The following is a 13440-nucleotide window of genomic DNA, read 5'->3' as shown; positions in this document are numbered from 1 at the left end:
GGTTACATAGAAGGCTTCCTATCATGACTCTGAAAGACAGTTTGATGTCACAGTAACATTTACTAAACCAAAGCAACTGGTCCGTTAGCAACACGAGGGATTTGTAGAACAGACTGATGTAAACTTACCGCCACATCCACTACATCAGCTCCAGCCTCAGCACAGGCCAGCATAGCGGCTACACCAGCTCCAGCTGTGTCGTGTGTGTGCACGTGGATGGGCACTTCTGGGAAACGATCTCTCAGTGCGCTAATCAGAAGCTTGCTGGGCTGTGGCTTCAGCAGACCAGCCATATCCTGGTGAGAGATGAGGAGGAGGAGGAGGAGGAGGAGACACAAGGAAGAAGGGTTAAGAGGCATTTCTGAAACTCCTGGGACTGGATTCCTGGATGATACAATTTAGACCATGAGTAAACCTTAATCTAGATTTGTTAATCCTGCTTTAAGTGACTTTGTGAATCTTAATTTTGGATATGGAGTCCTGGATAAATTTAAACAAAATTAACTTCAACCACCTGTCTCTCATTAGTGAGAGAAAGAGCACACAATGCTGGCCTGAGGCTGCTCATGAAAGCTGGAACAGACCACAAACAGCAGATAATTTGTTGGATTAATGTAAAAACACACAAAACAACTGAAGCCAAAAAAAACATGTTTACACAAACGGTACCAAAACCCTTAAAAAGATGTGGACTATTCTTTGTATCTTCATTGATGAAGATCATTAATCTAAAGTTAAAACTGGAGGTTTAATTGAAGCAATTTAGTCCTGAAGTAACTCTGATAGTGTTTCATGGAAATCAGTTCAGTTAATTCAAGACCAGACTACATCAAGGACTATTCCAACCAGCTGTGAGAAAGACATTTTCATTTAATCTGATTTTAAAAACCTTAATTTTACACTTGGAAAGCAACCATTCACTACACGAAAAGTCACACTTTTACAGATCTTGGACAAGAAAACTATTAAATATGGATTTGAAAAATGATTCATTAGCACAATAAAACAATGACAAACATTAAAGGATTCACAGTCTTATGAGGATGATTATAATATATAAATCTTAATTGATATTATCAGAAATTCCCAGACAGAGCTTAGATGTTTAGTTGCGCTCCCTTTGGTGATCATTGCACTCCATGAAGTTATAATGCATGCTCATTTCCTCTGTTAAAAGTTAACCTCATTAGCTGTGCCAGCCTTTCATGAGATTGCCACTGCTGCGTCTGATGGTTCACACTGCGGTAGAGCGGGCGTTTATCATTTCACGTTTGAAAATATTTTTGTCATGCTTGAATGAAGAAATTAATCCAATGTGAGCATTATCAGTGTATTCATTTAGATAAGAGGCTCAAGTATACAAGTTTCTGAATGGGAACAAGTTAAAAAAAAAAAACTTCAGTTAGCATGTGAGCGTTTTCTATTAATCAAAATGCTTTTAAAAATGCATGCATAATAATGTTTTGTGTTTTATGTCTTGAGTATTTATTTATTGGGTAGGGAGATGGACACTAGGAAACATTTCCATTTCAGATGTAGTAGCCACAAAAGTGACAACAGAAACATTAACAGAACAAGTAGCAATTGTACTTGTTGTAATACAGGTTGTAATCATTGTACTAGTGATAGTAACTGCCAATAAAGCTTATTTAAAGCACTATAAAAGAAGTAAATCTAACTTAAAAATGCAGAAGCAAACAGTAAGTGCCAGACTCTTTAGATTATCACAGAGAAGGAAAAAGTTGGCTTGTTGTAGAGCTCTTAAGAAGCAGTAAACAGCTCTCAAAGCAAACACTTATTTCCTTACCTTGATACATAGGATGTGAGTTCCAGCTTTGACAAGCTCATCTGCTAGATTCACATAGTAGTCCAGAGAGTACTTCTGCCTCATTGGGTCGGAAACGTCTCCTGTGTACGAGATGGCAGCCTCCACCACGCCACCTGCTGCTCCAGCGGCTTCCATGCCCAGCAACATGTTGGGCAAGTAGTTCAGGGAATCAAACACGCGGAAGATGTCCATGCCGTTCTCCTTGGCCACCTCACAGAACCTGGTGGAGAGAGAGGGGGGGGGGGGGGGGGGGGGGGTTAGCCATGAGAGGGACATACAGGAGTGTACATACTTTATTTCAAATCAGAGACAGAAATAGGTTAGGAAGGCTGTCAGGACTCACAGTACTGTTCAGTGGGGACTCTCTCCTTCTCTCTCACACACACACACATAATAAATCTGTCTTCATGCACAGTGTATTTACAGATAATAGCTCACATCCGGGTTGGGATAAGCTGTTTATATCCATCTCCATATCGCCATAAATATCACCGTACCTGAGTAAATACAATATTCGCACTATTTCCATGAAAAGTGAGCTTGCACAGCCTGGAGGAGCCCACAATAAGTGGAAAGAAAAGTACACGCGCCTCATTATCCAAGCTGCTAGTGGTAAATCCCTCCTATTACAGCCTTGGCCCTGGTATCTTAATCAGGTTTTTCATAACTGGGGTGAGTGATTACTGTAGCTGTGTTACTGTGAATGCAGTATTTACATACACTGAGAGCTTTTGTTTTGGCAAATAAACAGACACACTTAATGTTGTGAAAGGATTAGCAGTCCTACAATCTGCATGTCCAGTATTTATCTGGCTCTGCAGTGCATACAAGTGCTGTTTAGTGGACGTTGTTCTACACCAAAATCAAAAACACTGTACTGTCCTACATACAGTGTAGTACACAGTACTCAACTCAGAGCTGAAGTGATAGTTATTCATGTGCATCAGAAAGTTAAGTTTCTGCTAAAAAATTAATTTCCTTTTTAAAGTGACAGGAAGATCTAGTTAGCAATCATATGACCCTTTCATTCCTCCAGGCGTTTTGATATTTTAAAATTTATACATCCCTCTCGCTGCAAAGTGTACTGTACTGTGACCCTGTGAAATGCACTTTAAATAATGAAATGAAATGAAATTACACTTTGATTTGATTTAGTTAATGAAGATGCTTAGGCCACTTCGCTGCAGGCTGCCGCACTGAAAATGTCGAGGGCGAGAGAGTGACAGAGTGAAGGGAGGATGGAGAGAGAGAGAGCCCGGCGAACAGATCAAAGCCATTAATCACAATCGTGCAAATTTTCGATGGCACTCCCCCTATGGGACGCTGAGAGAGAGAGAGAGAGGGGGGGGCGAGAGGGAGATGAAGAGCTGCGAGGACAGAAAGAGGGAGTTAAAAGGAAGGAAATGAGTGTGTAATGCAGAGAGATGAATGGAGGCATAAAAAAGGGAGTTATTAGAGTGGGGATAAATAATGACTATATGAGAGAGGAGAGAAGGGAGGAGAAGGGGAGCAAAAAAAAAAAAAAAAATCAGGGAGGATAGGGGAGGTCTGTGTGTGTCTGTGATTCAATGGAAAGGAGGGAAGAGGGGACAGCGACATTAGTCATAAACTACTAATTTATTTCAGGTGAGAGGAATTACACTTTGTGTGTCTTTGTCCTTGTTTGTGTATGTGCGACTGCAGAAGTGTGTGCTTGTGAATACATGAGTCATCCACATCATCGAGGTAACTTGTGAATCCATTTGGAAAAGTGTTAGAGGCATGTGTGTGTGCATGTGTGTTGGCACAGGAGTATTTATGGCCCTAAAATGCATTACTGGTGTACAACTATATCAATGATGTGTGTGTGTGTGTGAAATGTGTGTAACTCTCTGAGCATGGTAGGAGGCAACAGGAACACACCAGCCGAACTGACCTGATTAAATGTGTGAGAGAGTTGTGTGGTTTGTGGGTAGCAGCTATACAATATATCCACTGAGATATATTTAGAAAGGACGCAGCTGTGTCTGAGGGCTTCATGCTATATAGAAGTAATATTGATAGGCAAATTAAGAATATCTTATTTTTAATCACATCAACTCGCTCAAAACACTGCACTGGGTACTTGTATCTCCTAAAATTATTTTACTTTAATCCAGCACCTTTACTAATGCCTTTCATTTTATGTTCCAACTCTCATATCTTCCATTGCCTTTCTTTTAAAGGGGACACATCACCACTTTTCCAGGTCTATATATTTATTCTGGAGCTCTATTGGAATATCTTTGCATGAAAAAAGGTTTGAAAAAAGCCGTTTTAGCTCCTTTCTCTTTAAGGCCCCTCTCTGATGAGCCCGCTCTGTTCTGATTAGTTAGCTGGTGGAGGCTGCCCCTCAGGAGACTTCCTCCAGCTCCAGAGGCTGCGTAAATCAACAGTAGTAGTAGGATTTCACTTTTTTTTCTTGTTCTTTACTCATAATGTCAACTTCTCATATATATCTGTATATGTTCGAGCCGAAATCTTGATCCGAAGTATGCAAGTGGACAACGCAAACAATCCACCAAAAACCTGGCTGAAAAGCAGGCTGAAGCCCCGGCTTTTGACTTTTAGGGAGCACTAGTATTTTGGACCTCTGACCATGTTCGACACAAAGACATCATAACAGTATATAAATGTCAGAAAATCACAAAAAACATAATATGTCCCATTTAAAAGTTCCTAAAGTTACCCAAAGGAAACAGTGGAATATCCTTCTCTGGATCTAGCAAATTCCTTTGCTTTAATTTCAAAAGAAAATTAAAGACCTATCAGTTTAACTTGGCTTTTGTTTTCTTATTTTTTAGTGTTTTAATCCTGTCTTGTGAAGCACCTTACAGATCCACAAATTCAAGAAGAAAACATTTCAAACGCCACAATTTTCACAAAAAAATGTCCCATTCCTGTATGATAGGGGATACAATAATGCCCCAAAACAAATCTCCACATTAAAAAGCCGACTCAACTTACTGTATAACCTTCAGAGAGCACTGTAGTCATGAACTGAAAATGTGCATCACACTATTTGACAGCTTGACAATGTTTAGACATAATTTAACAAACAAATATAAAGGTGTTATTGAATGTGTTCTTGAAATTACAATAAAATTTGTTTACAGTCATTTCTGAGGTCAAGTGAGATGTTAGATTTCAAGAGGAGTAGGTGTAATAAGCTGTAAAGTAGCTTCAATTTTCATCTTTCTTGGTCTGTAGAAAATCTCTGTTACCCTTCTGTTATTTTGTCTACTTGTGTTATTATTTAACAACCTGCATACAACACAGATGTATGAAGTTGATGGTCACCCATGTTGTTCCCATAGAAACAACCCAGTCATGGGGCGTTTTCTAAATAATATGACAAAGACAGACAATGAAGCAGGAGGAGCAGCAGCTGGCTTTGAGAAATATTATTCTAATGGATTTTTTCCTGAGCATTTTCATTAAAAATATTTTTTACACAACAGAAGAGCCAAACAGAAAAAGGGAGAACTTACTACTGTACATAGTGAACACTTCACTAATAATCTGTAGTCATTTAAGCCCCTTTCCCACATTCACTGCAACCCTCAAATTTTCTGGACATTATCTGGAGGAGCTGTATGTGTGAACGCAAATTTCCAAATCAGTTGGAGCAGACATTAAACAGACTTTACCATGTCAGCTTCCTAGCACAAAATCCATGTAATGTCCGATTGAGCCCATATATGAACACAGCAAGTCATTTTCCAGAGAATTCACAGCGAGCGAGTGGGCGTGTTGATGACGTTTCTATCATGCGGCTGGCACTGGATAAATGCAGCAGGCCAGCTAAGCTGCATTGTTTTGATTGAGGCTGAATGCTCCGCTGTGAGGCTAGTGCTAATGGGAGAGAGGACTTCCTATGATTTCTTAACGCTGAATTACAACCACAGCATACTTTTTGCGCCATGTCCTGCCTCCTGCATGCTCTACCCAGGCACCACCCCCTCGCCTAAAGTATTTCCAGTAGGTGAGAAGGCCTCTGACACGGACAATCCCCTGTTGTGCGCAACATGTGTGAAAGGGCAACTCTGGATCGTGTCTGGACCTGATTCTCCAGATATTGTCTATAGTTCAAATGTGAAAATGGTTTAAGTGTGTGAGGACTGTGCAAACAATGCAGATTTAGCTTGTGTGTGTGTGTGTGTGTGTGTGTGTGTGTGTGTGTGTGTGTGGACCTGGATTTACATCCCTGCTCGTGTTTCTGTGTGCTCATTTCCATAGAATTATTTAAGACTGTGTACTGTGAAGCAAATATAAAAGAATGTGTGCATGTTTACAGTAAGACTTTGGGTATGAAGCCTGTGAGCTCTTCAACATTTGATAGATTAATAATTGAATTGAGATGAAATGGGAAGTGTGTGTGTGTGTGTGTGTGTGTGTGTGTGTGTGTGTGTGTGTGTATGTGTGTTTGTGTGACTCACTTATAGACAGCATTGTCAGGGTAGTTGGTGTAGCCCACAGCATTAGCTCCTCTCAGCAGCATCTGGAATGGGACGTTGGGGATCAGAGCTCTCAGCTCCTGGAGTCTCTTCCATGGACACTCTGACAGGAACCTCATGGCCACATCAAAGGTAGCACCTACACACACACACACACACACAGGCACACACACACACAGGCACACACACACACACGCACACACACACACACACACACACACACAGTTGCAGTTTATTTCAGCTTTCATCCCACTTTGATCTGAATTTGAGAATAATATTTCATACTTATCACATTGCCAACAAACACATACACATAAAACACAAAATAATGGATGTTCAGATAAAATATCTGATGATACTCGCACATTCATTGTTCATTCTAACACTTTCATCATTTCATTTTAACGTCACTTTAAAATCTAAGAAATGTTTCAGTGGAAGAGGCGAAAGAAAAGAGATAGCAATCTCTTATTTCCCTTTCTGGGGGAGTAGATTAGCGAATCTCATAACCGTTTATCGTATCAGCCAGAAATATTGAAGGCTCCAGTGGTTTTCTGCTGATCCAACACTGTCATCATTAAATTTCATTTTCGGAGCACTCATAAATTTGGACACAGAGAGAATACTAAGCAAAACTACTTGTTCCCTACTGAGGGAGGAGCAGGAATGCCCTGGAAAAACCCTCCTCTTTATCAATCTTTTATTTATCTTTTTCCCTCTGACTTGGATTTTAGCCTATGTCAGCATCTCCTTAACTACTGGTTTGAAGCCGAAATGGCTCCCAGCAATTCCTATCTGATGTTAAACATATTATATTTATGTTTTATGTATGCACATGGGATATAAAAACATGATGCTGGCCAAGGAATTCATCTGGGACAGCAGAATTTACTCTAATAATTTCATAATGTGAATGATTGCTGACAGATGGTCCTACATATCAAGACATTAGGCATAGGGACTACTGTACTGAAGTCTGTTTTTTGGAAAGACAAGCAGCTTCCAGTCTCTCATGAAGATGAGCTGAAATAAATCAGTAGGAAGGAGAAAAACAAGCCTTTGATGCAATGCCCATGATTGCCAGGAATGTCTTCAGCATCAACACCCAACGTAATATGCATGAACAGAGGAAAATTACTATGATACGACTAAATTCCTCCTGGTATAGGTGTTGTGGGAATTTCCTCGCCTGTAGCATCTTTTGTAGGTATGTTGTATATGAGTACATTTTATGAATAACTCTATAATAAAAAAATAATACTAAAAGAAAAACTCATAACATTCATATTGGTAAACTCTAAGCTCTGACAAAAATTTCCCATGTGGGAAAATAAAGTCAGATAAAATAAGCTTCTATCTCATGCTCTTGAGCCAATAAAGATAAAAAATATTAATATCTATAATTTTGTTACATAAACACAAACATACACCTCATTGGTTATCAGATTTCTGCTTAAGTGTGCAATTACGGCCCTGATGCATTAGACAGTTTATCCGTCCTGTTCAATTTTTATGTCATCTGTGATTCCATTTTATTGCTGTGGACTGCCTGATTTGCCCTTGTGCTGTCCAGACGTTCATGCTTTTGTGTGTCCACTGGCTGCACCAACAACAGATTGCATTCCTTAAAACATGTAAAATGACTCTGAAAACACTTATTACACAACTGCTGGGCTGAATAAGGCGCACACACCAACATGATCACGCACAGCAATTAAAAATCTGCAGCTTTACCATCTGATAAATTTGCTAACTGTGAACTGATCTGGGGATCCATATAGATACATTATATGACCCAATTCATATTACTGTATCTTCCATGGCGTAGGGAAGAACGCTATATCAGGAGGGGACTTAATCCTCAAAGGGCTTTCACAGGCTTAATCTCTTCAATGATTCATTCTGCCTCTAAGCAGCTGAAACATGTGAAAGCAATATTCCCTATCCAAGACCACAGCGTAAAAAAGATTCTTGCATAGGGACAATGTGTCAGGATAACAATGTTCAATACTCACGTGGTCATCTCCCTTTAGTGATTTATTTTGTTTCTTAGTGATTCGAGCACAGCATATCTCTGATCACTTTTTAATAAAGTGCATTATATAGGGACCTCCTAACAAGAGAGGATTCGTAGTTGTTCCTCCCGTGGTCATTTAGCGGTTTATGAGGAACCAATTTAAAATGGTACAGTTACAAGCAGTCACTATGGGACAGTGTGTTCTACAGCTGAACTTTTACTGCAGCATGGTAGTCTAATTTGTGTTTCACACCCAGAATCAATATGAGGCGAGAGCATCGGCGGGCAACTGGTGACTCTGGGAACACTGGGATTTAAAAGCTGGGTGAATGAAGGACGTTTAACAGTGGTTATGGGAATCTACAGTACATATACACTCACCGGACACTTCATTAGGTACACCTGTGCAATCTAATGCAATCCAATACAACAGCTCTGCCATAAATTCTACATTTACAAAGTTTATATAGTTTCAGTTTTTGTTGACATCATCAGAAAGGTGATAATTCTACTTTGTTTATTATTGAGGTCGTAGTGGGTGCTGGTGGTGTACTGGAGTGCATTATATTGAAAAGTGTTCCTAATATTTTGTTCCCCTCATGTATGTTATTGGAGTGGACAAAATAAGAACACCTCCACCACCGAGCGGAAGCTTCAGAGGATGTTTAAATCACATTTTTCATGTACGTCAAGATTTATTTGCCAAGTCTGCTTCCCTTGCACTTTGTCACATTTTTCTTTTATAGACCAACTTTTCCACGTCAGTCAAGTGTAAAAACCTCTTGTGATATTTTGAGATTTTTTTTTAATTTGCTGCATTTCCACTTTTTTTACATGCATAAAAATAGTTGGATGGAAACACAACAAGTCCTGCGGCACAGTATGTGAAAGTAAGTGATAAGTGTATTTTAAAAAGGGGAAAAACCATATATATTTAAATGTTTCAAAGAATATACAGTATATATAATAAATAACATGTATCAAAAAGGTTTAGTGGGAGGTCCTCCACTCCGCTTACTGAGTGCTCTGTTTATCCTACAAGGATACTTAACCAGCCAAATTAGCATTCAAATATTTATAAGCATATGAAGACACTGAAAAAGATATAATTATAGTGCAAACTAGTAAAGTCACAGGAAGGTTTCAGGGGGATATTTCTTTCAAGAATTTATTCAGCCTTTTAGTGTTTAAATAATTATGAGAGTACTATACTGTTTTCTCTGAGTCATAATCATATCGTGCAGGAACTACTGACGCCTCAAGAGGATCCACCAGCATATTGCATTCCTCTTTTGTGATTCACACGCTCTCTGCAACTTTTCTTAATTTAGGACAAATTAATCTTATTCTCCTCAGCACATAATATCAGCTCATTACAGAATCATTATATCAAGAGGTGTTTAAACTTCTCCAACTCTTGTTTTACGTCTGACTTCAATGATGTACTTTTGCTGCTCTTGTATAAACGGGAGAAAAAACGAGGATATATTCACTTTCTCTAACTTCTTTATGAGGATAGAGTACTGTTTAATCTTCCAGAGCTTTCATTGACAGATTTCAAAACCTGACTCGCACTGAAATTCCAACATTAGTGCTTTATGAGAGAGTTTGGAAGAAAGACACAAAACCAGATGTACTCACTTTTCTCTTTCTGTTTTGCTATAACTAAATACAGTTCAGAGACTATTCTGCAAAGAGATTAGATCTCTCACTACGTCAATGTGTTTACCGCATTGTCTGCTCAGTTAAAAACAATTACACGTGGTGTAAAACAGTTGAAGCCTTAAAAAGACATTATTTCGTCTTACTATAAATAATTCATAAGGACAAGTTGATTTCTTTTAAGTTCATCATCATTTAAATTCATGCACAACCCCGCCAATAGCTTCCATTTTGAGATTTTTACCCTGCTGCTGCTTCCCGCTGGCTTTTAACAGATCAGTGGCTTTCAGAAACCATGATAAGCCTCAGTTTTGAAAACAGGAAGCTCCTAGTGAATTAACATCTTTAATGTTCAACCACAAAATGGTGTCAAAGCGTGCTTTCTATCAGGTTTTATTGACTGTTATGCACAGTTTCCTGTTTCTGGCACAGATGTGGCCAAGAGAAATAATCAGGAAAAAAATGATAGAAAGCTTGAGTTTGTGCTCATTTATCAGGTAAACATACAGACATGTCTGACTGTCAGCTGTGAGCTTCCCGCTTCCTCAAAAGAGATTTATCATAGTTTTTGAAAGCCTAAACGATTGCCCCACTGGATCGTGTTTAAACCCAGTGAGATGCTGCAGCAGAACAGTAGGATCACCAGAAGTAAAGGTATCAGTGAGGTTGTGTTATGCATGATTATAAATGCTAAAAAGGCATTAATATCCCTTAATCAAAGCACTTTTCCCTTTCAGAGGTTGGTTCATACAGTATAATGAGACTTACGGGGACAAGGGGCTTCCCTGGAATCTATTCAACTATTTCCTCCAGGGTGAGGGGGCACAAGTTCACAGCAAGTTTTCAGTCTCTCTTAAAAGATTTATTTTTAATGTAATTGTTCAAACATGGCTAAGCTGAATTCATATCATCTTTCTCTGGTCAGTCTCATAATGACATTACAATATACTGGGAGATGGATGTCGGGAAGCATTTAAGCCCTTTCTATCGAAATATCTCCTCAATGATTTACTTTTGCCATAACCTTTTTATCTGTTCAAACATGAGATAAGTAGACAGTTGCTTAATGTGAGATCTGCTCAAAGTGCTCTCCCACTGTAATGAAATATATTGCTTTCTGCTAACTGGTGCACTATGATCGGCTACCGGGAGGAATTTAATCTCAGAAAGGGTTTACAGCACCAATGAGGTTTCACTGGAGACTTACTCTCCAGTGTTTCTATTTTTTTTCTCACTTTGTTCAACCATCTAATGAAGAACACAGTCACTGAAACAGAGACCACTTCACACTTTATGTGTTTGTTGTTTAGTTCTTAGGAGTGTTCTTGTGATCTACTCAAAGTACTCCAAGTCATGTAAGTCCAATCATTCAGAGTAGTTTACCATAATTGAGCATTACATTAAATGTTTCAGCCTCAAGAGGTTGACTGGACATATCTCTTCCACAAATGTGCCTGTCCTAAGTGTTTGAGTGTTCAAACAAGGGGAAAAAATGAATTTATTCTTTGAAACCAGTTCGTAACAACTGTACTTCACACAGGACTGTTATCAAGAAGTGTTGATAATTGGTCTCGTCACCAACTGTTCAAATATGAGGCACATATTTTCTTTCTCTAGCCAATTTCAGAGCAATTGCACATTATACGAGGACACTATTGGACTGTTCATGCCTCAAGAAGTTTCAATAACGTATGATTTCCTCTATTCACTCAAGAGCTAGGAAAAGGTACAATCATTGTCTATTGAGTGAACTTGCTCAAGACTGACTTGGAGGCGAAGAGATGGAGGAATGAGATATGTTTTCAATGGCATATGATTTTCACAGCTCAAACAACAAAAACAAAGCTGTACAATCACTGTCATCAATAAAACATAGAACCAATCTACACTGAGAAGGATGAGAGAATGGGCAAGTATGAGCATGGCTGTTCAAACACTTTAAAATGGAGGAGCGCATACACAAAGAGTTTAATTAGCATGATAGCCATTGAAAGAAGAAAATTCATGCCATTCTTACATGATCGCTTGTGTACTATGACATACTAGGACAATTTTCTTGGTTATTCCAAATCTTTAGGCCCCTTAAAAATATTCCTGTTTCTTTCATTTCAAGCAAATCATCAAGACACACATCCAGCATAAAGAAACTCACCTCCCCAGTTCTCCAAGCTGAAAAGGTTGTTGAAGTTGTGGCTGACGAATGGTGAGATCTTCTTCAAGTCATGGGTCCGAACCCTGGTTGCCAGGAGCGACTGGTGGGCATCCCTGAAAGTGGTATCCATTAGCAACAGACCTTGGTGGGCACGGACAGCCTTGGCGAACCCCTCGGGACCGTCACGCAGCAACACGTCACGGAAACCTATTGGTGGGTCGCCTAATAATAATAAGCGGGGAAGACAGAAAGAGAAAAAAGTTGAGTTTATGTAGAGAACTAAACAGAGGAGTCATGAAAGGGAAATAGGTTTGTTTTAATGATATAGCAGTTTGTAAGAAGTCAATATCAGATGCTGGAGGAATACTTAACACTGTTTCACAACACTCAAACAAATGGTGCAGATAACTTTATAATGATCAGATCAAACATGTATTCATAATTTCATTTTTTTTAAAAAGGAAAAAACTGTTAGTTTTTATAAAACGACAGCAGAGTGGGCCTGTAATTGCAGCCATGTGCTAAGAAGAAGGCTGCATACAGTATTTTTGGACTAGTCAGACAGGATCCATGAATAGCGCCTTGTTTATCTGATCTTCCATGTGGTGTATTGACTTTATACAACGCTTAAGTGTCTGGCAAGATAAATGATTTACACCAGTGTAACAAGATGCCTGGTGAGCAGGTAAACCAATGTTATTTCCGCAGTGTTCTCTCTTAAATTGTATTGTTAACAAGTCTGATACTTGTCATAACTTCTGCTAACGAGGTAGACAACTGTCTCCTCTCATTGCTGCTCCAATCGCCCTCAGCCCAAGTAGATCAGCTATAAAAGAATACAGGAATTAAAACACAGCAGCCAGCTTATTAAGCACACCACCCACCAATTTGTGAAAATGGATTGCTCCCGCTGACAGTGACTCATATGGCCACGGTTTTCTATTTAAAGTAAGCAGCTACTGTTTAGTGAAACAAGAGATCCAAGAGACTGAGCTTGGTACTGTATGGTTGCCAGCAGAGACAAACTGGTTCCAGGCTGGCTGCTATTGCACTTTTCACGCATTTCTAATTTTGCAGCCTTATCCGGCCTATGACCCTGTTTTTAGCTCCCGAAAATTCTCACGACATCAGCAATCAGAGAGCTGTCATGTTGTTGCAAAGCATACATTTATATTTTATTTTGAGAAGTGTGGAAGCAGCTGTACATGCATTACACTGAAATTACACTCACCAGCCACTTCATTAGGTACACCTGTGCAATCTAATGCAATCCAACACAACAGCTCTGCCATAAATTCTACTTTTA

General features: G+C 39.2%; 1 protein-coding gene across 3 annotated transcripts in view; it reads right to left on the bottom strand.

Moving 5' to 3' along the window:
- Positions 1 to 13440, bottom strand: part of pcxb (pyruvate carboxylase b) — a 300915-nt gene that overhangs the window by 42166 nt on the left and 245309 nt on the right. For all 3 annotated transcript variants that reach the window (XM_067581000.1, XM_067580999.1, XM_067581001.1), the window contains exons 15-18: positions 12135 to 12356; positions 6286 to 6442; positions 1808 to 2048; positions 129 to 296 (exon numbers count right to left, since the gene is read on the bottom strand). In XM_067581000.1, coding sequence (XP_067437101.1) covers positions 129 to 296; positions 1808 to 2048; positions 6286 to 6442; positions 12135 to 12356 — 788 coding nt within the window. The remainder of the gene's footprint in view (positions 1 to 128; positions 297 to 1807; positions 2049 to 6285; positions 6443 to 12134; positions 12357 to 13440) is intronic.

The sequence above is a fragment of the Thunnus thynnus genome, chromosome 22 (genome assembly GCF_963924715.1).
Source record: "Thunnus thynnus chromosome 22, fThuThy2.1, whole genome shotgun sequence".
Taxonomy (NCBI): domain Eukaryota; kingdom Metazoa; phylum Chordata; class Actinopteri; order Scombriformes; family Scombridae; genus Thunnus; species Thunnus thynnus.
The sequence above is the reverse complement of the archived record's forward strand: the minus strand, read 5'-3'. Positions and strand labels throughout refer to the sequence as shown.